Source organism: Brienomyrus brachyistius, chromosome 17 (assembly GCF_023856365.1).
Source record: "Brienomyrus brachyistius isolate T26 chromosome 17, BBRACH_0.4, whole genome shotgun sequence".
NCBI classification, from domain to species: domain Eukaryota; kingdom Metazoa; phylum Chordata; class Actinopteri; order Osteoglossiformes; family Mormyridae; genus Brienomyrus; species Brienomyrus brachyistius.
This window is the reverse complement of record NC_064549.1, coordinates 15,713,352-15,741,282: the sequence shown is the minus strand read 5'-3', so window position 1 is coordinate 15,741,282 and position 27,931 is coordinate 15,713,352. Positions and strand designations below refer to the sequence as shown.

Here is a 27,931-nt window from a genome sequence, read left to right as displayed (position 1 = left end):
TGACAGAATCTGATCTATTTTTATTTCAGGTTCAATCATTAACTGCTACACAGATTCTCCCTTGAACTGCTTCATTACTGTCATTGGCCATATCATCTTCAGAGGGTGGACCATTATCTATAAGCTCATTGCTAATACATGACCACCACATTGGGTCAAGAATAATACACCTCAATGCTCTTCTGTGTTTGTATTCTTTTAGAAACTAAAACCAGCTTAAAAGTCCTTTGTCTCTGCCGCGGCTTGCTGAAGCTACACTCTGTTCCTCCTCTTCTTAATTTAAGCATCACAATCAATGCACCAAAGTATAGCTGTAAGCAGTGATTTTGTTTTGGTCCATGTGCAATATGAAGTACAAGGAAGCAAACCAGCTGATAAGCTTTAATATATGTAAGCTTGAGAGTTACATTTGCTGATATGTATTAGAGAGGTTATAAACTCTGCTGGCAAGACCTTGCAAAGCATGTAATGTGTCATGAAATTCACTGGAAAACTGCTATCTATGTATATGAAGAAAATAGCTCACGTTCAACTTAGGGGAATCTCCTGCAAATCACTAAGCATTTATAACTTTAAATAGGCTCCTTGTATTAAACTGGGTGCATTTGCTCTGAAAGCTACAGGAATTCAGATCAGTGCATCATTGACTCTTAAATTATTCAAGAGCTGAAGGTCACGGGAAAAACAATGGCAAGTGAATACTTGTTCATACGTCATGTAAATTAAGTACTCAGGTGTTTTGTGGATAATCAGAAGATGCTTGTAGTCTTTCGGGGGGTGAAATGTTCTTAGTATCTGAGAAAATTCACAGATCCTATCAGACCTCAAAGAGGGGTAAAAAGTATCCATTTGAAGTCCATAATTGTTATATATATGTTATATATAAATGTGTTATACAGTGCCACCAGGTGACATTATATTGATTAGAAATACTCCAGTTGAGTGCCACTACCTTTTTTGCATGTTCCGATGGCTACATCAAAATGTCAAGTTAACAAATGACCTAATGATACCTGACACTGTGTGGGGCCAGAATATTAGGCACCAAGCTTCAGGTAGTTCTTGTTCGCTAGTCAGAATTAAGAAAATCCTTAAATTTACAGTACTGTGCGAAAGCCATAGGCAGTCAAAAAATGTGTAAAGCTCAGAAAAAACTGTATAATTTTAGAATATGTGCAATTTAACATGTACATAAATCAAGAAATTTTTCTGTTCTCAAAAAAGTTACAGATATCATGTTGGATGGCTAGAAGTATCAGGATCTGTTCTGTCCCCATTGGTCCAGAAAATGTCACTGGCCATCCCATAATCACCTATTTATCCTCATCCTAATGTGTCAACCATCTGCACCTATCTTTGGGCTGTTATTCGTGCTCCATGTATGTGCTAATCACTATTTTCCAGATCGGTCATTGGTGGTGGTGTTATTGTTGTTGCGCATGTGTAGCATGTCTAATTTTTGTTTCAGTTTTGGTTCCTGCTGTGCTCCCTGCATACCTGCTCACCCCGATCCCGCCTCGCTGTGCTCCCTGCGTACCTGGTCACCCCAATCCCGCCTTGCTGTGCTCCCTGCGTACCTGGTCACCCCAATCCCGCCTTGCTGTGCTCCCTGCGTACCTGGTCGCCCCGATCCCGCCTCGCTGTGCTCCCTGTGTACCTGGTCACCCCAATCCCGCCTCGCTGTGCTCCCTGTGTACTTGGTCACCCCAATCCCGCCTCGCTGTGCTCCCTGCGTACCTGGTCGCCCCGATCCCGCCTCGCTGTGCTCCCTGCGTACCTGGTCGCCCCGATCCCGCCTCGCTGTGCTCCCTGTGTACTTGTTCACCCCGATCCCACCTTGCTGTGCTCCCTGCGTACCTGGTCACCCCAATCCCGCCTCGCTGTGCTCCCTGCGTACCTGGTCGCCCCGATCCCGCCTCGCTGTGCTCCCTGCGTACCTGGTCGCCCCGATCCCGCCTCGCTGTGCTCCCTGTGTACTTGTTCACCCCGATCCCACCTTGCTGTGCTCCCTGCGTACCTGGTCACCCCAATCCCGCCTCGCTGTGCTCCCTGTGTACCTGGTCACCACGATCCCGCCTCGCTGTGCTCCCTGCGTACCTGGTCACCCCGATCCCGCCTCGCTGTGCTCCCTGCGTACCTGGTCGCCCCGATCCCGCCTCGCTGTGCTCCCTGCGTACCTGGTCGCCCCGATCCCGCCTCGCTGTGCTCCCTGCGTACCTGGTCGCCCCGATCCCGCCTCGCTGTGCTCCCTGTGTACTTGTTCACCCCGATCCCACCTTGCTGTGCTCCCTGCGTACCTGGTCACCCCAATCCCGCCTCGCTGTGCTCCCTGTGTACCTGGTCACCACGATCCCACCTCGCTGTGCTCCCTGCGTACCTGGTCACCCCGATCCCGCCTCGCTGTGCTCCCTGCGTACCTGGTCGCCCCGATCCCGCCTCGCTGTGCTCCCTGAGTACCTGGTCGCCACGATCCCGCGTCGCTGTGTTCCCTGCGTACCTGGTCACCACGATCCCACCTCGCTGTGCTCCCTGCGTACCTGGTCGCCACGATCCCGCCTCGCTGTGCTCCCTGCGTACCTGGTCGCCACGATCCCGCCTCGCTGTGCTCCCTGCGTACCTGGTCACCACGATCCCGCCTCGCTGTGATCCCTGCGTACTTGTTCACCCCGATCCCGCCTCGCTGTGCTCCAAAGACATCTACCCTTTGTGTTCAGCTAAATTTGTACTTGCATTGGCTGGAGAAGAAAAGAGTTGTACAGTACCAGACTAACACTAAGAGCAAATGTACTGACCAATGCCACTTAACATTGAATAGAAGGAGTTTATATACACATCACAACACACACACAGTCCGCATGATAATTTTAATTACGAACACTGCTTTAGAAACCTTGTCAGAGAAGAGAAGAATGACGTGAAAAAGGATGTAGCTGCATTTTATGACTCATTGAGGAACAAAAAAATAGTACTGCAAAAGCATACAGTGGGCTGTGCTTGGGAAAAGAATTTAGACAAAAGATATATTGATCACACTTTGAGGCTTGCATAGATAATATTCTTTTGTCCAAATATATTTTACTAATGTCAGTTCTATGCAATGCTCGGGTGAACAGGAAATATCCTTAGTCTCCATTATATGATTTCTTCCCCATCGCTTTGCACATCAGAGTCATTTTTATGGTCCATTGTCAGTGCTGCAATGTCCTCAAATACGTGGGCATAGGTGTCAAAGTGCAGACCAAGATTCAGCAGGCGTTCCCAGTGTTGCACAGTTTCATTAGAGCGATCATCCACATCCCCCTTGACCTCTGCAAGTGGAGCCCCACCGTTTAGAGGAGAGTAGGTGCTTTCACTGATACGTTCCTGTTCTCCCAGGCGGATGAAGGGCAGCTCCCTCTCACTCTCATGCACCGAGCAAGTGAAGCCACTGTGGGAAACACTTTCAGAGGAGCTGTCCTCTGGCCTAGGCTGAGAACATTCTGGATGCCCTACACCAGCAGTTAGTTGTTTGTCCAGTTTTGCAGTCAGCCTTCTCAGCTCATCCACGGAGAGCCCCATGGGGAGTACCTCTACGGTAGGGGTCTGGATTTTCCTCAAGGAATTTTTACTCGATTTGAGTTTGTAATCTGATTGATGTAAGTGGCCTCTTCCAATGCAGTTGCAGATTACATCTCCCTGGTGGGGTCGCTCTCCTCCCCAGTTAGACTTTGAAGAATCTGGTCCAACTGAATGCCTCTGAGATAAGTTTTCTTGCCTCTGCCTGTCTACAAACTCTTGCTGCACAGTTGTTTGCAAGGGCCACTCTCTATTCTTGCGGACTGGTTCCACTATCTCAGTGTATGTTTCAGACTGAAAAATGCTACAAAAGCTATCTACTTCATAGTACTCAATTTCACTGTTTCTGGGGTCTGCCTGCAACGGGACAGGTCTGGTTTCCCTGCCACTCTGGGCAACATGGTCTAATGTCTGGTTATCCTGCAACTCATCCCTGATGATGTCAGGATGACTTCCTGCTTTGATGCATTTGGTCTGCTGGAGTACATTACCACTCTCACCATGAAAGGCCTTGTTGTCCATGCCCTGCCCACCCCATTCAGCGTACCTACAAGTCTTCTCAGATATCATACTTTGAGTATGAGACTTTGATCCAAGCCGTCTGAGGAGAACAAGTAGTGCTGAGCTGAGAAGAACAAGGGATGCTGGGAGAATGGCCCCAATAATCCACAGTGGCGTACCATGGTGAGCCTCAGCGCAAAGAGGGGGGTTGTGTTTTGAAGATGAGCACAATTCACAGTGTTTCCCTTCGAAGTTAGGCAGGCAGATGCATGACGTGTTGCCCAGGTCAGTATTGTTGCAGGTGCCTCCATTTTGGCATGCCTTAGATGCGCAAGATGCAATGGAAGAATTCTCTTCCCAGCAATTTGGACCACTACATGCATCCTGAAATAAGCATCCTGTGTGGGACAGCGTTGGACTGGCCCGGAAATGCACCATCTCACTGAACCCGTCAAATGGCAGAACATGCCCGTTGAACTTGAAATACTCAACACATCCTGAGAATCCAGCTGGATAACAGAAAATTGAAATGATTAGTGAAATTCAGTTTCACTCCTTTATAGTTTTTTTTTTTTTTTCAAATTTGAATTTACAGATCAAGCTGCTTTTTAATGTAGAGAATTACGTTGTGAAATCATTAACTAATGCACCCTGTGATAGACTGGAATCCTGACTGTGCCCTGCCTGGTGCCCTGTGCTTCCTATAACAGACTCCACACACTGCTTATGTAAATTGGATCCATTGCACCAATAATTCATGTATCTCATTCAAAGACTTTGATAATTCATTTGTATATTGAGTTATAAAGAGAAAATGTATTTTCTGAAGTTGTATGGAAATTTTTGAATTGTGCCTCGATTTTCTGTAACCACTTATTCAGTCAGTCCCACAATAAAAATAGCTTTTCAATTATGAATCCACAGGATAATAGAGCCTCTTATTCTGTTCTGCTCTGTTTGTCAGGGACAAGCACCCTTCTAGACAGAGTGAAACCCGGAGCCTTAGTCCTCTATCTGAACCTTGGTCATCATAATTGTACTAATTGCATTGTGCTAATGTTATATAACATTACTGTCCAATGAAAACCTGGTGTCTCCAAAAATGCAGTTTTTCAGGAGCAAGAAAAAAACATTTTCTCTGAAATTGCTGGGGATATACTGAAATCTAACCACACAAGAGGGAAATGAAGTAGTTGGGGAAAAAACCACTCAGTAATTTTACAGCTGTCATTACTCCAGTGAATGTGAATGAGTGAGGGGGCAAGGTAGCAGAGGCATCCATCCTCAAAGCGTAACAACAACAATAACAATAATAATGATGATAATAATAATAAAGAGCGAAACGTATTGCTCGAGAATCTGAAAACTACGGTCTAGGTTATGAGTGAAAAAAAGTTGCAATTCATATTTTACTCAGAATTGTGCAGCCCTAGTTCATACTCTTCCAAACAAGGAGTGGGAGATATTTGGTTTTGATGGACACTACTGACATCCAATTGAAATACTAGTTAAATAGATGACTTCATAAAACATCAATTCATTGGTCAATTAGATGTCAAATGTTATCAGTAGACAGAGGAGAATGGGTGTATCTCATGTATAGTAAAAATTCACTGAATATTCCACTGTCATTTGTGGACATATGTGGTTTCACTGGACAGCGATGATAGGCTTAAGTTTAGAAACACTGATCTGAACATATCTACTGACCTAGTTCATTTTCTGTGTGTGGCTGAATGCCTCCGCCTAGCATGATCCTGTCCACATCATGAATGGGGCCAGTGGTGTTCATGACAGGCACACTGTCCACATACAGTATGGAGGTGGGCCCATCTTTGACAAGGTGAAGAACATGCCAACGAGCCTGGTGCAGCTCAGCCTTCACAAAGGCCTCTGTCAGGTGGCTGGACACATTGCCACTCGAGCGGTAGACAAGTTTCCCTTCCTTTATCTGTCCAGTTCAAAAACACGGTCCGTTATGGAAGTATTATTGGTTAGTATTTCATGTCCTAACTTCATATTGCAAGCATGTGGAAGAAGGATGATGATACAAATATACAGTATTTTTATGGAAAAAATATTAAATTGTTATTAAAAAAAACCTTTGTTATATGGCATGTGTTCATTGTTAATAAGGAATTGACTAAGTTCCAATAACTTTCAAATATTGTCATGCCCGGCTCGTCCGCTCCTCCTGTGTACCATGCCCCCTGCTTACCCATGTGTGTTTCCCGGATCGTACCCAGCTGTGTCCGTTTGCTTTCAATCAGTCCTGTGCATTTAAGTCCTGGTTTCCCCAGTTTTCCTGGTCTGTCATTGATGTCTGTTGCCGTCCTGTATTCCCTGCCCTGGATTTCGATTAAACCCCTTGTTTCGTCCCGAATCCTGCCTGCCTGCTTCCTGCTTCCCCGCTTGCCCGTACGATCGCCGCTCTGCCCGCGATCGCTGCCGATCTCTCGTGACAGAATGACAGACCACAAAGAAGAGGCAAAGCAGCAGACCAAGAGCAAACGTCTCGGTCTGCTGCAGGAGGTCCAGTACTGGCTAACCCAACCTGAGGTCCAGGAGGACACCGTAGCGCTGGACTTAGCCACGCATAGCTGCGATCTCTTGCTGGCGATGTCATCCCGTGAGGATGAGCATCGCCTGAGAGAGGTGAGGTCCAACCTCTACCTGCTGGTTCAGAGAACGACAGCACAGAGGTTGGGGTTGGACACACTGGACACCACGGAGGAGGATCCACACCCGTCTGTCTCGTCAGACGCTGAACAGCCTCCCGTGGCTTCCGTGAGCAAGCGGCGGAAAAAGAGGAGGAAGACGCCAGGAGTTGCCCCGACGATCGTCCTGGGAGCATGCTCTCTCGTCTCCGCCTCCCCTCCAGCCGGAGAGGAGGACTCCTCTACCCAGCCCCAGGTCACCACCGCAGCTAAGCTGCTCGCACCGGCAGCCGTTTCCGTCCGGGGATTTCGGTCGGCCGCCGCAGAATTACCGCCGCCGCTCGAACGCTATTACTTCCGGCCAGAGCGGCTGGCGAACAAGGGGATCCAGAAGCTGCGGGACGCCATCCCACGTGTGCCCCGGAGATCGAAGGGAGCCACGCCCGTCCTGCCCACACGGGACCTACCTGTCCCACCACCTGAGATCCCCGCTCCCGAGCAGCCACTTCCGTTGCCTCCTTCCCTTCCCGACCCACTGCCTGCAGATCCCTATCCCGTGCGGCCGCCGCCGCCTGCGCAGCTGCCGTCGCCTGCGCAGATACCGCCTGCGCAGCCCCCACTGCAGCAACCTGCAGCTCCCGAGGCGCCCCCTGACCGCGCTGCAGCAGCTCCCGACCGCGCTGCTCCAGGTCCCGACCGCGCTGCTCCAGGTCCCGACCACGCTCCAGCGGCTCTCGATCCGCCGCCCTTGCCTGCGGCTCCGGCGCCTGAGCAGCCGCCTTCGCTCCCTGACGCGCCCAGAGAAGCGCGCCTTGGAGAGGGGGCTCCCACAGGGGCATGACCGCCTCTGCCGGTGGACCCCGCGCCTGCAGTTTCAGAGCCAGCGCCCACGCCCGAGGCGCTCCCCGTGCCTGCTGCAGCTCCCGGGCCGGCGCTCCCACTGCAGCAGCCTGCAGCTCCCGGGCCGGCGCCCCCACAGCCTGACCGTGTTCCTGTCCCGGCGCCCCCACAGCCTGACCGTGTTCCTGTCCCGGCGCCCCCACAGCCTGACCGTGTTCCTGTCCCGGCGCCCCCACAGCCTGACCGTGTTCCTGTCCCGGCGCCCCCACAGCCTGACCGTGTTCCTGTCCCGGCGCCCCCTCTCCCTGCTGCGGCTCCAGTGGCGTCCCCTCTCCCTGCAGCGGCTCCCGAGGCGCCCCCTGACCGCGCTGCAGCGGCTCCTGTCCCTGGCCCCGCTCCTGTGACTCCTCTGCCCTTGCCTCGGCGTCCTCGGCCCCGACCGAGGGGCGTGATGTCCATGTCCCGTAAGGGGCGGGGACACAGACGCAGGGCTGGGGTCCCACCCGCCCTGCCCCCTGGCTCGCCCTGCCTCGCCTGCGCTGGGGCTCGGTTGGCGCCTGCGGTTCCTGGCCCTCCGGGTCGGCTGTCGCCTGCGGGTCCCCCTCCGATGCCTCGTCGCCCCGCCTCGCTCCCCTCTCCGGTGCCTGGTCTGTCGCCTGGGGGCTCCCCGACGGCGGCTCCTAGGTCGCCTGCGGGGCCCCCACCTTCGGCTCGTCGGAGGACGGCGGCTCCCCCCCTCGCCTTACCTTCGCCCTGGCCCCTTCCAGCTCCCTCGTCCCCTTCCCCGGTGCTCCCTCCTGCTCCCTCCCTGGCCCCTCCGAGGGTCCCTCGCCCTGTCTCCTCGGCCCCTCCGCGGTCCCCTCCTGCTCCGGCCGCCTGCGGCCCCTCCGGCTACCTCCCGTCGCCCGCTGGGTCTCCCTCGGGCTCCCCCTGGTTCCCCCTCCTTGTCTCCCTACGCCCCTGCCTTTGTCCCGCCTGTCTCTGCCCCTCTGTTATCTGCTCGCCCTTTCTTTCCGCCCGTCTCTGTTCCTTGTGCCCCGGTGTACCCGCCTTGCACTCCTGGCCCCTTTGTTCCGCCCGTTCCTTCTGTGTCTCCCTTCCTGGTTTGCCTGTCTGCCTTCCCGGCCCTCTGTCAGGTTTTGTCTTTTGTCTTGTCCCTCGCTCTGTTTTGTGCCTCGGTCCTGTTCCCTGTCCTGCGTTGATTCTGTTCTTGTTTTTCAGGTCCTGTTTTGCCTCGTCCCGTCCGTCGCCCCCTTCCTTGGCGCGCCCGGAGTAGCGCGCCTTTGGGGGGGGGGTTCTGTCATGCCCGGCTCGTCCGCTCCTCCTGTGTGCCACGCCCCCTGCTTACCCACGTGTGTTTCCCAGATCGTACCCAGCTGTGTCCGTTTGCTTTCAATCAGTCCTGTGCATTTAAGTCCTGGTCTCCCCAGTTTTCCTGGTCTGTCATTGATGTCTGTTGCCGTCCTGTATTCCCTGCCCTGGATTTCGATTAAACCCCTTGTTTCGTCCCGAATCCTGCCTGCCTGCTTCCCCGCTTGCCCACACGATCGCCGCTCTGCCCGCGATCGCTGCCGATCTCCCGTGACAAATATCATATTAGTATTATAATTTGAATCCTGTACTGTGTTAATGCATACATATTACAAATATGTAAGACAATATTTGACTTGATTTTACTTCAAATGAGACGGTGTCCATCCCCTGCACTTACCCCAAGTATTACACCACCTCGTCCTCCCCAGTAGGAGAATAAGATTCCTTCATGCTCAGTAGTTATGAATTTGACCTCCATCCGAGACATGTGGACTGCTACTGCAGCATTTGTATCTCCTCCCTTCTTCAGGTCTGTAAGATGCTGCTCTCTCTTGTAGCTCTCCTTAATAATATACTCGATGTAGGACTGCCCATTGAGTCTCACTGCATTGTTCTCTGTCAGTGCTAATCAGGAAAATAGTCAAACAGGGATACTTTTAATCAGGCTGAGTGAATATCCCTGATTATACCTTCTTAGCAGGCTTCAGCTACTGAATAAAAGTTGTTCATCTCGTATGGATTTGCTTGTCAAACACACATGAAAGGTTTTTCTACAAAAATGACTTCCTTTACTCAAAAATCTAAACGGAAATATAGAAATGACCTGTGGCACAGCTGACCCCAGTGAAGAGTTCACGACATTGGCAGTAATGGTGGCTCCAGTGGTCCAGACACACCCCCCCATTTAAGCAGACACCACCGTGACAGGGGGCAGTTGTAGCACGAGGGCAGCTGAAATATGTACGCATGTATTTAATCTTTGCTTGCAAAAATGCACAAAGACAAGTATACATTGTGTTGCATGAATGTCTATGTAGATCATCAGCTGATATGATATGTTATGGATGTAAATACCGCCCCTTACCCCTCCAACACATTGTAAGATGTCAGGGCTTCTGAGGAGTCCAACAGCTTGCCATTCACCTTGGCACTCCTCACACATCCAACAAAGTCATGAGTCCTGATTTGAGCAGGATGCAACAAAATGGCCTCGATGGACTTGATCCCACCAAATGTCATGTTAATTGAACCAACATCAAGGGTCCTGTATGTGCAGAGACTCTAGGTAACAGTACGTACATGAAAATGGTATGTAGAGCAGTCTGTGCTAGTTTAATTTCATTGGATTGTTTCAGCTCAATTAATCATCTGTTTACTAAACCATGGGTTCCCAAACTTTTCAGCCCTTGACCCTATTTTGTGGGCCTGGTTCCTCTAGGTAGATTTCGCTGACCAGAGGAAATAGATTTATCTCAATCAACCAGCTGCGGCTATGGTTACAATGTAATTTTTTTCTACATTTTTATTGACATACTCTGGAAATCATCCTCGCAACCTCCCACTCTAAACAATCCTGACAACCTGATTTATGAATTATATATCTATAATATTTCTGCATTCAAAGAATGCATAATTCTGCAGCATTTTCACTAGCAAATCGTGAGACTCTGTTAAATTGTTTGACTTTTTTTATTAACTTTTGGTAATGCTTTATATAAACTACACCTCATTAATGTATTCATTATGCATGCATAAATCATTATGTGCATCTTCACAACATTCATAGAACATTTATAAGCAGCATGTAAGTATACCTTAAGATTGTACCTGTCATGACCTGCTCGTCGGCTCCTCACGTGTGCTTCCCTGATTGTCTTCAGCCCTGTCTGATTACGTTGCTTAGTCCTGTTGTATTTAAGTCCTGATCTTGCCTGTTTCCCTTGTCTGTCATTGATGTTAGTCAGCGTCTGATGTTTTCCGCACCTAGTTTCCCCAATTAAACCCTCATTTTTTCCCGATCCTGGCTGCCTGCTTGCTTTTCTGCCCGTCTTCTTGCCCGAGTGATCACCCGCTCTCCAGCGATCGCGGCAAAACGTGACAGTACCATATCTTAAAAGTTTTAAAATACATAATAACAAACATATGATCACACGATTATAATGCTTGTTAATATCATATAATGTTTGATATTAACGTATATTAAGGCTATTATGGTATGTTAGGATGTTATGGTATAGTATGGCGTATGCTGCTTATGAATGTTCTATGAACTCTTTATGAAGGTCCCATGAATGTTCCAGAAATGTATTATAAAGGCATAAGGTACAGTAAATGTAAACCGTTACCTAACTTTCTAATGAAGAGCAAAGCATTCCTTGTGCTTCATAAATATTTTGACCTTTAAGATGACAATCACAACAAAATACTTAACAGATAACAGACAAAAAATATATACCTTTTACTGCCAACTCCCTCAGTTTGGGAAAAGCAGTATCCAATGGGCGTATCATCAGGACAGCTGTCCACTTGAATAGAGGCAGACTGTGAGAAAAATAAGCAGGAGGTTCAAATCCTGTGAATGCCCAAAGTAATTCTACTCCATTGAGCTCTTGAACAAGGCTCTTAACTTGTAATTGCTTCATCCTGGGTATGATGTTAATCTACATCCAGCCCGATAAGCAGGTCCTCCAACTTACAGGGAAAAACTTGGGGGTTGGTGCCAGGATTGGCACTTCAGCCACGGGAAAAGACTCACACTGGTCCATTTGGACTGGTGTGGTGCTGAAGTATCACCTGCCACATGGCTGCACTCAGGTTCTCACCCATGAGGTGGTTTTTCATGCGATGGGTGTGGCAGCACGCTGTAATCAGTGCATGCTCCTTACCCCTCCTCTTTAACCCGGAGTGTGCACAATCGCTGGGCCAACCCACCAACACTCTCGCTGTTCTTAGATGGCAGTGACTCACCTTTCCTGTCCTCCTGGCAGTGATGCTGTGAAACAGCCCATCCGTCAACTTCTTCTGTGTTTTCAACCTCACCACTCCATCACCGAGGTTGTAGGAAAGCTGAACTTCCCCACCAATGATCTCCAGAGCCAAAAATTCAGAGCTTGAATTGTTACCATGGTTGTGCAAAAGCAGAGAATTTTCCTGCACAGTAGCCAGCTCAAAGAAGATCACATTATTTTTGGGATCCAGAGCAGGGAATTCCATGTATGACAGCTCCTCAAAGCCATAGCTCTGTTCCTCACAGTGTTCTCCACCTGTACCTGAAAAAACATGAATGGAAGAATTCTAGATAACCAAATTTGCACAAGAAAATAAACATACCCTCACTGGTCACTTCATTAGGAATACTTGTTTACCTGCTTGTTAAATTGCAGATCTCCTGGGATTTCTAGACACAGCATTCTTTAGGGTTGTTTTATAAGATGACTTATAAAAAGAGACCACATTTCATGACAAAGAAAGAAATTTAGAATAAGATATAGGATATACCTGCAAGTAGGCCCATACAAGGATATGTACTAGTAATCAGTGTACTTTCTTACCAAATGGACAGTCACAAGTGTATCCTATGGGAACATTAATGCAACGTCCCTGGAGGCAAGGGGATGACATGCAATGGTCGACAACATGCTCACAGAGGTCCCCTGAATAGGTAACACAAGAACATTCAATTTCACTTTAAAATGAAGGTTTAAAATTCATCTGGAGTTAGTATGATTCAATGCAATACTCCATCAAATCCATTTTCCACAACCTCTTGACCAGTGCAGGTCACACTGATGGGAATATAGTCTTTTACGATGTATGCAATACCATTCAGTGACTGCAATGCTACTAGATTGTTAACCAGGCACAACTTAAGTATGGATAATAATCACCTTCAAATCCAAACTGGCAGGAGCAGAGAAATGTCCCTGCTATGTTTAAGCAGGTTCCCCCATTGTGGCAGGGGACGCTCTGGCATTCATCAATATCACTGGAGCAGTGCTTGCCTGTAAAACCCCTCATGCACTGGCAGGAAAAACCACCGGGGTAATTGATGCAGGTGGCCCCATGTCTACACAGATCTTTGTTGCACTCATCAATGTCTGTTTCACACCTTGTGCCAGTAAAACCAGTCAAACAGGAGCAGTTAAATATTTCCATCTGCCTTGGGGAAACCAGTATGACTGTTGGGCTCTCCAAAACTGCAAAGTCCTGGCTGATATAAATACTTCTGCTACAGGTGGCCCCATTTTGACAGGGACTAGTGAGGCAAGGGTTGCTGGTAATGTGAGAAATTTTCACATGGCTCCGAGCTTCCAGTACTTTCTTCTGAGCAGCAGAGAGGTTACTTGCCACTTCCCCACTGAGATACTGTCCATTGTAGCTTTTAAATGCAGCTAAAAGAAGAACGGATTCTCCTAAATCCTTAACCGCAAACACATGGCTTTTAGAAGCCTGGAGGTTAAAGACACCATCTAAAGCTTTTATAAATTTCAGATACTCAAAAGACAAGAACTCATTGAAGGATGGAGAAGAAACATAAAACAACACACAGTTGTTCACTGAAGCATCAATGAATCCTTTATAATTCACATAGATGCTGCTATTAACTGAGGGGTGAATGTAGTCATTCGCTTCAACACTAATATTATAGGTGGCCTCTCCTTCATATGGAGATGACCACAAGTCACAGTTACCCAAAGGAAAGTTAAACATGTGTGTAGGTCCAGTTTTGATGCTGCAGTTGAACACATCCATCTCATCTGGGTCGTTTGGTTGGACATTACCAATGAGTCCTCCCGGGAAAGACTTGCCATAATACTTGACCTCAATGTATATGTTCCTTGGAGCAGAAGGGTTGTCATTCTCATCTAAGACCCTGATCTGAACTGTAGCTGTAGATGATAAAGGGGGATCACCAGCATCTTGGACCACCACAAGGAGTGAGTATTTTGGGTTACGTTCACAATCCATTGGCTGTGTGGTGGACAATATTCCATCAAGTGTCAGTGAGAAACCACTTCCAAAGACAGGTTTCACAAGTTGGTATGTAAACGGCCCTTGGTTTGGGGGAATATCAGCATCAGAGGCATTTAAAATTGTAACAACAGTTCCATATGGCTGATTCTCTAGCACAGAAACTTCATTGGAAAACAATATTGGGGCATTGTCATTAACATCCTGCAACATCACAACAACATGTGTGCTTCCTGTGGCGGGTGGGGATGCACTGTCAATAGCCGTAACAGTCAGGTTGTAAACAGGCCACCTCTCCCTGTCCAAGAACGCATTTGAAGTGATGTCTCCAGTGACAGGATGAATAGTGAAGGATTTGTTTGTATTCCCACGCTCAATCCTGTAAAAAAAATGGCGCCACTCTATTTTAGAATCTTGGTCTTCTGCTTGTACTTGGGTGACTAAGGCCCCTAGAGCACAGTCTTCACTAATTTCTGCAATGTACTGCTCAAAGTAAAATTTAGGAGGATCATTTGCATCTAAAACATTGACCCAGACAAGGGTTTCGTCAATGTCAGTCCCATTAATACTACCCCTGTTCTTTGCCAAAATTTGTAAAACCACTGGAGTATGACTGTGTTTCCTTAAATCACCTGCAATAAATATTTCTCCACTATGTTTGTCAATATTGAACATAGCCCTTTTGCTTGGGCCAATTAGCAAATAAAATACTTCTCCATCAGGGCCCAGATCGTAGTCTGTGGCTGACACTTTGCCAAGTCGGGTACCAGCAGGCATACTTTCAGAAACAGTAATGTTATACTGGCTTTTTCTAAATTTTGGAACAAATTCATTAAGCCCTGTGATTTGGATATAGACATGCACCACACTGAAATGGGCTAAAGTTCTAGTATTGGAGGCCTTCACTGACAGCTCGAAAGCTTGATGCACTTCAAAATCAAACATATCACGAGTGGTAATGGTCCCGTTTTTGGAATCCACAACAAACAAATCTTGATCTCCTGTCAACAGTGAGTAGGTTATTTCTGCATTTGCTCCAGAATCCCTATCGCTAGCTTTTACCTGTGTGACTGTTGTCCCTAGCGGTGCATTTTCTGGCACCAGTACTCTGTATTCCGTAGTAGAGAAAACTGGAGGGTTGTCGTTCATGTCCTCGACAATGACTGTAACATTAAGTTCTCCTGTTTTTGATATCCAGCCTCCATCCTTGGCAATGACACAAAGGAGATGAACGTCTTTTACTTCATAGTCCAACCCTTTAATAAGTGTAATCAGACCAGAAGTTTTTCCAATGAAAAACAACTCATTGTCATTCCCACTTTTAAAAGCATAAGACAGAAGCCCATTTATTCCATCATCTTTGTCTTCAGCATGGACCCTCCCAATAACGAAGCCTACAGGCACATCCTCTGGGGCCCAAAACAAGACCAAAGGTTCAGAAAAACGTGGAGAAAAGTGGTTCTTATTGGTAATGACAAAATTAACATTCGTTTCAGATGAAAGAGGGGGTATACCTTTGTCTTTTACCATAACAATGAGGGTTAACATGGTATCCAGGCTTTGCCTCAGAAAATCCTTCAGACGTACCTGTCCACTATAAATATCCACTTCAAAGAAAACAGATGCATTTCCACCAATAGCTGTATATTCTACAGCTGTGGCCCTGGACTGATAATCCTCATCCACAGCTGACAGTTGAATTACCATAGTTCCCACATCCAAATTATAAGGGATATGTAGCACAGAACTAAAAGGCAGAAAATTTGGTGCAAAGTAGTTGTAAGGCACAATGGTCACAATGACAGTTGTGTTGCTTCGATATGGATCTTCACCACAGTCTAGTGCCACCACTATAAAGCTAAGGCTCTGAGATTCTAGTTTGTTTAACAAGACTGGCTGCTTGGTTTCAATGTCTCCGGTAGATGCATTTACACCAAATAAGTCATCTGGAGGATCAATATAGTACAGAATTTGCCCATTTTCTCCGCTGTCAGCATCTGAGGCTTTGACCTGCATTACAAATACCCCTTGGTTTTTGGATTCCGTGATAGTAACAACATATTGGGACTGTGAAAATACAGGACCATTGTCATTGATGTCTGAAATATCTACAGTGACATCTGTACCAACGCTCCAAGCTGAATCGTTAGCAATAACTTTAATTATGTAGCGACTCTGAATCTCTCTGTCTAAAGTCTGCACGATTACTAAGCTCCCACTGGTTTTCTCAATAGCAAAAGGAAACCACACACTTGATGACTGGTTGTTGGCAATTGTATAGGAAATAACAGCATTTTCACCAATGTCCTCATCTGTGGAGGTTATTTGAATGACAGTGGATCCGATTGGGGCATCTTCAGAAACCTCAGTATGAAAGATCTGTAAAAACCGCGGAGCGTGATCATTTTTATCCAGAACGGTTACATATACTATTGCAGTGCCTGTGTTCAGAGTATTTTCCTTGTCTACAGCTTGAATGATTAATTTATAACCCAAATTTTTTTCCCTGTCTAAGCTCCTTAATGTTTGTATAATGCCAGTGTTTGCATCAATCGTGAAATCTCCATCCATGTTCCCGACAACAATGCTGTATTGCACCTCCCCGTAAAGTCCTAAATCTGCATCGATAGCCAGGACTTCACAGACCACGCTTGCTGGTAGATTCTCAAACACTTCACACGTGTACACACTCTTGGTAAAAACTGGAGAGTTGTCATTCACATCTCTGACATGTATGAAAACCTCAGCATAAGTGGAAAAAGGAGGAAAGCCTGCATCTCTAGCTTCAATACAAAGTTGGAATTCCGTATAAGACTCATAATCCAAAGGGGCTCCTATTGTCAGCTCCCCCGTTTCTTGGTCTAGCCGGAACATCAACTCAAAGTTTCCAGAGGCAAGATAGTATGAGATTGGGCCTTTTCTGGTTGTTTCCGCTGTAACTATAGTGATAAGAGTGTCCAGTGGATCATCTTCCGATACCCAGTATTCAAAGGCACCCACTGTCAAAAGAGGAAATTCCAACACATTCTGGAACCGGATCGTAACAGTTGTGCTGTCAGACTTTGGATCGTTACCCCCATCTTCAACTCTTACACCAACTGTGATGTCATCTTCTACCTTAACTTCATCAGAAGTAAAAACTATCCCCGTAAATGGATCGATGGAGAACCAATCTGCATGTCGGCCAAATAAGGAGAAGGTGAGCTGTGCATTTACTCCAGTATCCTCATCTTTTGCACTTACAGCACAAACGATTGAACCTGTTAAAATAAAATTAAACGTGTAAATACAGTATACAACGAAAAATAAAGTGGAGTAAGACAGAATAGGAGAGTGTTTCCCAACCTGGTCCTTGGGAACCCCCAGATAGTACATATTTTTGTTCCCTATCAGATCGTGACACACCGATGCCAGGTATTCGTAGTTCTTGACTGGCAGGAAACTGGGAGGGAGCAAAAATGTGGACTGTTTGGGGGTCCCTGTGGACTGGGTTGGGGAACACTGGAGTAGGGAACAACTACTGCCTAACAAAAAAACACTTAAATCAGTGGTATGCTTTAGTATATTTGTCAATCTTACCTCTGTCCAGTGTGGTGGGAATATTAGCTACATATGGACCATTGAGAAACCTGGGCCATTGATCATTGACATCGCTCACTTTCACAGACACCGTGACTGAACTGTTTAAGGGATGGGTAGGATGCATGTCCCTGCCTACCACAGTCAGCCTGTAGCTATTCACGGCCTCTCTGTCTAAGGCAGCTGTGGTGATCATATGTCCCAAGTCATCAATGGTGAAAGGAACATTCTCGTTTTCTACAAAGTACCTGAAACATAGTTTAAACATATGGTACATTATTGGAAAAATAAATTTCTGCATTTTATGAAGGTTATAAATTATTCAGTGATTAGTTTAGCATGGTTATAAAAATCAATACACTCAAATATATATATATATATGTGTGTGTGTGTGTAGCAATTTTTGTGTCCCTGTTTCACTACCTTATTTCACCATTGATACCATCATCAATGTCAGAGGCATGTATCCTTGAGAATGTACTTCCTGTAGGAATGTCTTCGCTCACAACAGCAGTAATGAAGTTTTCGACAAATATGGGTGGGTTATCATTGATGTCATCCACTATAATCTGTATGGTACCAGTTCCTGTTAAAGGTGGAATGCCTGAAGAATGAAATCACAGATTAATACATGCATTGTACACATTTATCACATAGCAGTTAACATTTGTTTTCCAGACTGCTGATGCTGTCAGTTTAATGCATATGTTAAGTATGCGATTTGCATGAGAAAACAGACAACCCACTGGTTTGAAGTCTCCAGCAACGGCAGTCAGTACAATGTTCAGTGATGCTTTTCAGATGGTACAGTACAATGACAAACAATTCAGTGATGATCCATAAAGTCAGGTTCAGTGATTACATGAATAGAAATACAGAACAGACAAAAAAAGCTATTAATAAATAATAATAGTAAGCTCATGTCTATTTTTGGAGAGGAAACCGAGGCAGCATGGTTCTGTCTGAGGATAGCAGCTGAGTATGCAAGCTACTGATTTTTTTTTGTTTTGTAAAGTCTGATCTGAGTTTCCATGGGAAAGAAGCAATGATGTATGAAATGGAGCTAAAAATCTATGATCAGTGGTATTACCGCGCAGTCAGCTAGTACAACTGAAACCAATAAAGTAACCAACTGGAACTGGTTTAAACAGGTCTGATTGACATCACACAATAATATATCCCATCACAGGCTTCAAAGCTTCATTTCTCGCCTCACATAAAAAGGCTTCAAGAATCACCCGTCATCTGCCTGCAGTAAAGCTGTCACATGGAGTGAATCTGCATATTGCATAAGTTGAGTATAAACTTTTAGCACTATCCTCAAATACATGTTACCAAATCACTGATTACATTTGAATCCCTTAATACACTCCACAAAATTTAGTAATGAATGTAATTTAATACTGTATATGCTGTCATACAGAGAAAATTACCAAAAGTATGAAATATAGGCATAAGGAAGCCCATTGAATCAATCTGGAACTACTTTGGCTTTGAGTATAATACTAACTACTGTTACCTCACAAATTATTTTACTACTGACAACAGGGTTTATCTGTAAGAAGATCCTACTGATAATAAAGGTAATTATACCCAGAACCAAAGCTTTAATTTTTTTGCGCTGTTATTGGTCATTTCATGGTCTGGTTGGCCTGAACTCTCTGTCTTGACTCGGCATCTGGATAAGTACACTGGCAGTGCTGTACAGTGCGGGGACAAATCATGGCCCTCATCAAGGTACTCCATGTCAACGAGTCCACTGCGCTATCTTTCAGCAACTTATAATTTGAGTTTGAGGCAAACTGGCAGTTGTTTTCTGTTGTTCTCTTGACAGAGTTGTTTCTTTGGCCTGCAGTTGCAGTTTGGGATGCGACAGAAGTAAGGTTGGATATTTGTGGGTTGGGTGAAGAATTAAAGAGTGAAGTTCTTTGGCAAAACCACATGTGTCCTTTTCCCTGCTTACAGCACTACTTCCACATATTCGTACCTTCAGTTGGTACAATATACTACAATGGAAAAAACGAATCACATAATTAACAATGTAAAACTAATTTACATGTATGCTATGACATGTAATAATGATAGATCAGGTGATTTCAGAATAAATACACATTTCCCGTCTGTCCTCCAGTTGAGCAGGAAAAACTGGCTACTGAATGATAATATTCCAGACCACATTAAGACACAAAATTGCAGCATATTAAACAAAAAGCTCCACTGGTTGATATAATAACAATAATATACAGTATCAAAACATTTGTAGTTGCTTTTACCTAATATTTTAAAAATGTTCTTGAATTTGCTTAAGTACAATTCCACGAAAAGCATGGCTTCCCATGTTATTTTTATGGCTTTTTTGGTGGGAAAATTAACTTAATTTGCTCCATTTTTCTGTTGCTTATCCAGCTGCTCAGCTCAAAGCGGTTGTATTCAGAAAAAGGTACATATATGACAGAGCCATCACTTTCGGAATCCAACATAAAAAAATCTCCTACAGACAATGGTTACACAGAAAACCATGCTGGCGAGTACTGAAATATAATATTTTTATTGCTAGATACTAAGAATTCTGAATTTACGTTTTCTTGCAGGAGATCACATCAAACAGATTTTAGCGTGGGGCACAAAGACAATTCTGCCTATTAAAAAAACAGTATTATGCTGTACTGTATTATGTTAACTTTATAAATCCACTTTCAGATTTTATGTTTTGATCTTCTATTATTGCTTAATTGTCGTCACACATACAACATTTTAATAGAAAGTGAAATAAATTATGAAGCGTAATACATTTAGTTAGAGTGGCATGCAACTTCAGATAAAGTAGCAATATAGGATCTGGATTGTAATAATTTGAAATATAGATGTAAAAATAACTCATAAAATCTATCAGAGAAATGGAAATACTGTTAAACCCGACAAAAGCTTTCTTTAAATTCTGTTTGAGGGCATTTATTTCTAGGTATGCTTAGGAAATCAACTTCCGTCAACAGTGGCTAACTCCATCTTTCAGTAAGGAATTGTTCAGTAAATAATGTTTCACAATAACTGTATAAAGGAGACAGAAGGAAGTCAAAAGCAAGTCAAGTCAGAAACGAACAACTTAGCTGACTAGCTTTGTATAAGATAGTGATTAATTTCTATTGCATATCGGACATGAAAACATTACCTGAGTCAACAGCGATTATATGTAATGTGTACTGGCTTCTCTGCTCTCTATCCAGACTTTGAAGCGTTTGAAGTGTGCCATTGAGAGAGAGTGAGAAGAGGTCATCTTCATTACCCATGTCAATGAAAAACAACAGCAGGGTGTTCAAACCCACATCTTCATCATAAGCTGATACCTTGACAATTCAATGCAAAAAATAGTTTAGTTATTTGTCTATGCTAATTTTACACAAGGAAAATTGTATAAAGGAGGCCATTATATTTTGGTAAGATTCCCTGTTACCTGATGAATAATCTGAGGGAAGTCCTCATTCTCCAATACATGGAGTGTCACCGATGGTGGAGATATGAGAGGAACACAGTCATTGATGTCAGTGACGGTAATCTGGACAATGGCTGTAGCAGATCTCTTAGCAACTCCCTGGTCTACAGCAAAAACAGTAAGTATGTGTGTAGGGAGCCTCTCACGGTCTAGCTTGTCCTTCAGAGACAAAACCCCACACACTGCGTCCAACAGGAATGGCGAGTCCTGGGATAGATAATACTGTAGAAGTCCATTGGGATCTGCATCAGCGTCATAAGCATGGACCTGGAGTAGACTGGTCCCTCTTGGTAGATCTTCACTTACTGTGACATTGTAGAAGCTCCTGGAAAACGCTGGGTCATTGTCATTCACATCCTCAACAAGAACTGTTAGGTTCATTGAAGTGGACAACTGGGGAAATCCTTGATCTCGTGCTGTTAGACGAACCTTATAAACATTAACTAACTCTCTATCCAGAGGTTCTTCCAGATAAACTGCGCCAGTTGTGGAGTTAATTCTGAATCTACTTCCAGACCAATTTTCCAGCTCGTATAAGACATGACCGTTTAATCCAGAGTCCAGATCCACCGCTTGAACGACCATGATTTCTGTCTGGAGTGGAGTGTCTTCCGGGATATGAATCATGCTAGTGGACTTGAAGGACGGGGCATTGTCATTCACATCCTTGACAAGTATAGTAACACGTGCTGTGCCGGTAAGACGTGAGCTCAAAGGCTGGCCACAGTCACTCACCTGGATTGTCAGAATATATAAAGACACTGTCTCCCTGTCGAGCTCTTTCTCCAGACAAAGAGCACCACTGTGACTCACTGCAAATCTGCCATGTTCATTTCCTGCGGCCACTGTCCAGTTCAGTTCTGCATTCATGCCTGTTAAACAGAACATAACAAAGGCAAATCAAGATACGCAGCGGGCTCTATCAAGAGCACAAAGAATTTAGTCCTAAATTTTTAAATGCTTTTTAATATGCAACATAAAATTAAGCTTTTACAATAAAAGTCGTGAACACTGCCACTTTTTTTTACTGTAATGTGTAATTAAATTTTTGCTGCTTATTTCTGCAAATATTGTGTAGTATTGTTTTAGACAGATAATGCCAGTGTTTAATAAAGATGAACATATTCAGAAATTTCTCCTGGAATATATGTGATTCTTTTCATTTAATGGTCATTCATTACAAAGAACGTGCATTTCTGAAAACAGGGAGATTGTATTCATCAAAGATCTGGTTCAAGTATAAAGCAGCTGGCTTCAGTGAATTTTGTAACACAGATTTAAATCGAAATAAGCCACAATAACTTCAGCTTGTAATTGGAAGGGAGTATTTGGCAGCAATTCTGGGCTGTCATGTAAGTAAACGTCAAGCACTGCAAAAGAGATCCACTGAGGCGTAAAGATAACAAAGCCTGATCATAGCTTTGTGTCATCTGCTGCTCAAATCAACTGGATTTGTCTTTTGTCATATGTTAGCGGAAGAATGTCACAAGGAATTGGCTCATAGACAGACAAACACACTCAGTAACAGTAACAAGGAAGATACTGTTAATTGACACCACGCTGTCGTTCAGCTCAGGCTTTTATCAAAGGCAAATACATGTTTGCATATTTATACAACAGATATTTCACTTGCCAATTAAGCACAACTATACTTGCCACGAAACATTAACCTCTTTTTTACCTTCAAGTTACTGCTGTTCATACTGACCGCTATCTGCATCTGTGGCATTGAGGATGAGGAAGCAGGCGCCCGCAGAGGCATCCTCTGCCACGGCAGCTGAGTAGCTGTCCGAACTGAATATGGGTGGGTTATCATTGACGTCGATAATATTGAAATACACCCTGAGCCTGGCTGCCTGAGCAGCACGGCTGCGCGATCCCACTGTGAGGATGTAGTGCTGTTCGGACTCATAGTCCAAGGCACGGGCCAACGTAAACTCGCCAGAGACTGGATTCAGCAGAAACAGGCCACCCCCGTCATCATCGACCAGCACGGGGTACGCCAGAGGCTGACCCGTTTCAATCCTCCCCACCACTGCTCCTGTTAAAAGTAAGAATTACATTTTCAGAGGAGATCATTTATGTCATTTCTGTCCAGATCTACTTGTGATTGTGTTAATATCACAGGGAGCACAAGATACAAAGGAGGGAGTATGTGAGCGGGAAGCCAATATATATATGTTCCACACTTACATATATACAAAATCATATAGATTATATGTTAATAACTGGTATTGTATAATTATATATATATATATTATACAGTACAGGCCAAAATTTTGGACACACCTTCTCATTCAATGTGTTGTCTTTATTTTCATGACCATTTACATTGGTAGATTCTCACTGAAGGCATCAAAACTATGAATGAACACACGTGGACTTATGTACTTAACAAAAAAAGGTGACATAACTAAAAACTGCTTTGCACACTCTTGGCATTCTCTCGATGAGCTTCAAGAGGTAGTCACCTAAAATGGTTTTCCAACAGTCTTGAAGGAGTTCCCAGAGGTGTTTAGCAAGTGTGCAAAGCAGTAATCAGAGCAAAGGGTGGCTATTTTTAAGAAACTAGAATATAAAACATGTTTTCAGTTATGTCACCTTTTTTTAAGTTCATAACTCCACATGTGTTCATTCATAGTTTTGATGCCTTCAGTGAGAATCTACCAATGTAAATGGTCATGAAAATAAAGACAACACATTGAATGAGAAGGTGTGTCCAAACTTTTGGCCTGTATTGTACACACACACACACACACACACACACACACACACACATATATATATATATATATATATATATATATATATATATATATATATATATATATTATTGTATAATTTAATATTCAGATGCAAAGCAGGGGGCAGGAGTAAGAGTGACAGCACTGCTCATGAATTAGGTGGGAAGAAAACAAAAATCAATTAATAATTGATGACAGGCCTGGGGAGATCTTCATAACTCCATGAAGGGCAGCGCTAATCTACTACCCCTAATATAATGAACAGACACATTACAGTCTTTCCTGACTTGCCAGGAAAATTCACTGTCAGAAGGACTGCATTTTAATATGAGATATCAAAATGTACCTGCACATGAGTAAAGCGGCAGGCTCTATTTGCAATACTGATGTAAAAGTCATGCATTGGAGATGAGACACTTGTGTAATCCTACTGTCAAAGGTGAATTAGACCAGCACAATAGCCCTCACATTTACACAAAATTTTATAACAGCAGGCTGTTATAGAGTAAAGAATACAGGCTTATCACTGTAGGATTCCAGGTCAGTTCTGGGGAGGTGTTCTGCTGATGTGCCCCTACAGGTACGTACCTGGAATTACTCCAGTAAAAATATCCAGCTAAGAGAATGAATATAAATAGGTAGCTGTAAATCGCTTTGGACCAAAGTGTCAGCTATGAAACTAAAAAAAAATTAAGAAATTGAGGGCATACTGTAAGAGGGAGTGAAATAAGAGCTTTCTTACTACTGCTGTACCCACCTGGGGCTGTATCCTCTCTTACTTCAAAAGAGTACACAGATTTGGAGGAAGCCATCAGCGCTGAGCGCTTAATCCTGCGGTATACACCAAAGCCACTTGCACCAAACTTGTCTCCAGAGGCATTTTGGTGCAGAAGATCCATTGCCAGTGACTTTTGCTCACGAAAACTATAATTCCAATCCTTAACAAAATGGCCATCAATTATATACAGAACAGCGACACAAGCAACAAGGATGTTCAAAACCTGTGGAGATGAGCAAAGGGGCAGCAATTTCAGTGCAAAAAAACCTTCAAGTTGTTGATCCTGGACTGGAGTCCACCGACAGAGCTACAGATAAATATGTAATACATCAAAAATACACACAGAGATTGTCATAACAACAGTTCAAGTAATGTGTGTGCAAGCTCATATACCAGTCATTCAGTCCACCACAACCAAGATGACCCGTTTTAAGCACCTATACTTGTCACCAAGCAGAAAAGGCCAGTATGTCTGATCCTATTCTCAATACAGCAACACTATACTGTCAGCTGAGACACTTATCTTGCTAACTGAGCTAGCTTCTCCAAGATCTCTTTCACTGCCTCTCCATTAAACGTCACTATGTTCCATTATTCTCCTCCCCGGGGACTCCCTGTTGTTGGGCATTACAATGACAACTTGTACTTCGATCACACAGAAAAAAAAAGAAGTTCCCAGAAAGATAGTCTTCATCCTTCACCAAGACAGCTCAGTTATTTAACGTTAATATATGTAGTTATTTACTTTTGTTTATGAAATCAGGGGACGTCATGAATACCTCTTTTCGAATGGAAAGTTACCGCGACAAACAGGCGCAGTTTTCCTATAGCTAAATCTGTGTTCAAAGAGATTTAAACTCGGCTTTTCCAATTTCAATTAAAGGGAATTAGTCTGTTCCCTACTATAGCAGCAGATACACACTATAAGAACGAGCCTTTGGGCACATAATGACAATTCAATGAAAGCACAGAAACAACGTCAAACGTATAGTTTTACTGCAGCTTTAAAAAAAGGTGATCATATTTTTCATCATAATAATAAAACAAGAACCTGGTAAACACCTGTCATTAGTCGTTCTGGAAATAAAAGCGTAAATTAGAATTTGATTTTTTTTTTTAAATCCAGTAACTTATTGGCGCAGATTTAAACAGTTAGTACTTACCGCCATGACGAACAGTATACTTAATCCTTACAGTACGTATTTTACGTACATTCTTTCAGACCTCCTAGACGTTTGGTCCACAATTGTTTTAATTTGTATAAAGCGCTACCGAAAGTTTCTTTTTTGGGGTATTATATATACTTGACACTTACAGAGATTGTTCTTAGTGAACCTGCCTTGCAAAACATCCCAATTCACCGATTCTAACTCAGCGGGGGCTGGGGGTGGATTTAATTTCAGTTGGTTTGGTTTAGGGCGGGGGCAGCCTACCCTAACAGTGAGCATTTACTATAGTAGTAGTAGTAGTAATAATAATAAATAGTTTACAAAAATAATTCACAACAACTGGTTTAGGTCCACTCAAAATAACAATCGTATATCAACTGAATATTAATTTCTTGCAATAATCCCCGTTAAATCAACTGATAAACTACTATGTGTATCTTTTAAAAGTCTGCCAACAAATTGATTAGCCCACTGTAACAGGAAGTATGCATCGGCTTGTTTTTATATTGTACTCTTGCTGGATTTAATTACTTCTGCATTTAATTGCGTGAAATAATTGTAACATTTGTTCGTCCAGAAAAATGCTTATAGCATTTTAATATCACATGGATTTTTCTCCTAAACGTTTAGTGGATTAAGATTTACTTCATTTTATGAGCAAGACGTGCTTTCTTAGTCGTCTTTAATAAAAGGTAAAAAAATCCTTCTGCACCCAATTTTGAATGTGGTGTGATTCTCTTTTAAGGGCAAGGCCGGGATCCTTGAGATTAACCATTAATGCAGACTGAGTTGTTTACTTAAATATGTTTCTGCAAAGCAGTTTTTAAATTCTCATTCACTGGACTACACATCACATTCACTCAGAGGTGCTGAGGAGAATGAGTGAGAAGTTACCAACTAAAGAACCTTCAAAGCCTTTCTAAAGGAAGGAATTCAGACAAAGAAAAAGCACAAAGTATCAGCCTGTCTTGAATCAACAGTTTCCAAGAATCCCAAACGGTCTCTGTAGTGAATTTCTCTGAAATAGAGTGTTCCTTCCTTAGCCTAATAAACATGCAGTTTCATTTGTGAGCCAAACAAACCCTATTTAAGCAGCATGACGTCTCTTTATAAAAAGAAGCTTTGTTCCTTGGTTTCTGAGGGAACATATTAACCTGTATTTACACCACAAAAAAGCACGATATTTAGTATTCTGTGGAAATCAGAGATCCCAAGGTTTGGATAACAGTTCACCTGTAGTTTCTGGTTTGAATACTTGGAAGACAGCTGTAAAATTCTGTTGGAATACTTAAGACAAAAAGTACCATTCTTATTTGTGTTTCATTATCTTATGTGGAAATCAGGGTTTATTTGAAAAGAGGCCAGTTTTACATGCTTTTATATCAGGATGATTTAGCACGTCCTAAAATTCTGAGTTTACTAATCCTAATCCTACCTCTCCTTGACATGTGATGAGTCCTGCTTTTAAACTCCCCCCCCCCCACACACACACACACTCACACATAACTTTAATGTGCCTCTGGGCTGCTCTGTATTCATTAGCTTTCATTATTCTGCTTTGAAAAGCAGAAATGTAATTTTTAAACTCATTTGATACATTTATGTGAAAAGAGACCTAAATGGTTTCATGTTCATAAGGTAATTACTTGAATTTTTCAGCAAGAGAAATATTCATAGTGGGAGGAATTGCATCATACTCTAAGCGATTCACAAGCATATTCTTTAAACTTTTACTTTACATTACTTTAACTTTGAATGCAGTTATTTTTACCTCCAAATGTCTCCTAGCCACACCCTTATTTTCCTTTGATAGTTATCTTATGTTTGATGTAATCTGTTAATACTGTGGTCACTTCAGAGTTGTTCTTTATGCATTCATTCATACATACATACACACATACATACAAATGCACAGTATATGGAAAAAATATATGGACACCTGGTCATTACACGTACAGGAACTTATTATGACATGGAGTTGGTCCCCCATTCCTTTGCAGCCATAACAGCTGCCTCTCTTCTGAGGAGGCTTTCCACATGATTTTGGAAATTTTGCCCATTCATCCAGAAAAGCATTTGTGAGGTCAGGCACAGATGTTGGATGTGAAGGTCTGGCTCACAATCTCCATTCTAGTTCATCCCAAAGGTGTCTGATGGGGTTGAGGTCAGGGCTCAGTGCGGGCCAAACCGGTCAAGTTCTTCCACACCAAATTCACCCACCGATGTCTTTATGGACCTTTCTTTGTGCACTGGGGCACAGTCATGCTGGAACAGAAAGTGCTCTTCCCCAAAATGTTCCCACAAAGTTGGAAGCAGAGAATAGTCCAAAATGT

At 43.8% G+C, this 27,931-nt stretch overlaps 1 protein-coding gene across 11 annotated transcripts; it reads right to left on the bottom strand.

Annotated features, from left to right (window-relative positions):
* Nucleotides 1-2,801: 2,801 nt before the first annotated feature.
* Nucleotides 2,802-25,980, bottom strand: LOC125712018 (protocadherin Fat 4). 11 transcript variants are annotated; one of them, XM_048981599.1, is made up of 18 exons: nucleotides 25,593-25,980; nucleotides 24,409-24,652; nucleotides 22,616-22,948; nucleotides 20,869-21,779; nucleotides 20,587-20,761; nucleotides 17,841-18,021; nucleotides 17,418-17,665; nucleotides 15,426-17,098; nucleotides 12,755-15,044; nucleotides 12,419-12,520; nucleotides 11,835-12,136; nucleotides 11,323-11,408; nucleotides 10,695-10,976; nucleotides 9,952-10,131; nucleotides 9,691-9,818; nucleotides 9,265-9,491; nucleotides 5,767-6,007; nucleotides 2,802-4,565 (listed from the first exon to the last, which is right to left on the bottom strand). In XM_048981599.1, exons 1-18 carry the CDS (start codon nucleotides 25,596-25,598, stop codon nucleotides 3,133-3,135), a joined length of 9,042 nt encoding a protein of 3,013 aa, XP_048837556.1. In that variant the 5' UTR covers nucleotides 25,599-25,980; the 3' UTR covers nucleotides 2,802-3,132. The 11 variants fall into 11 exon arrangements, 9 of the variants coding, with proteins under 9 accessions (XP_048837556.1, XP_048837558.1, XP_048837554.1 ...); XM_048981601.1 differs by having other exon boundaries at nucleotides 16,932-17,098; XM_048981597.1 differs by having other exon boundaries at nucleotides 12,755-17,098; nucleotides 20,869-21,114; nucleotides 21,214-21,779.
* Between the last annotated feature and the right edge of the window lie 1,951 nt (nucleotides 25,981-27,931).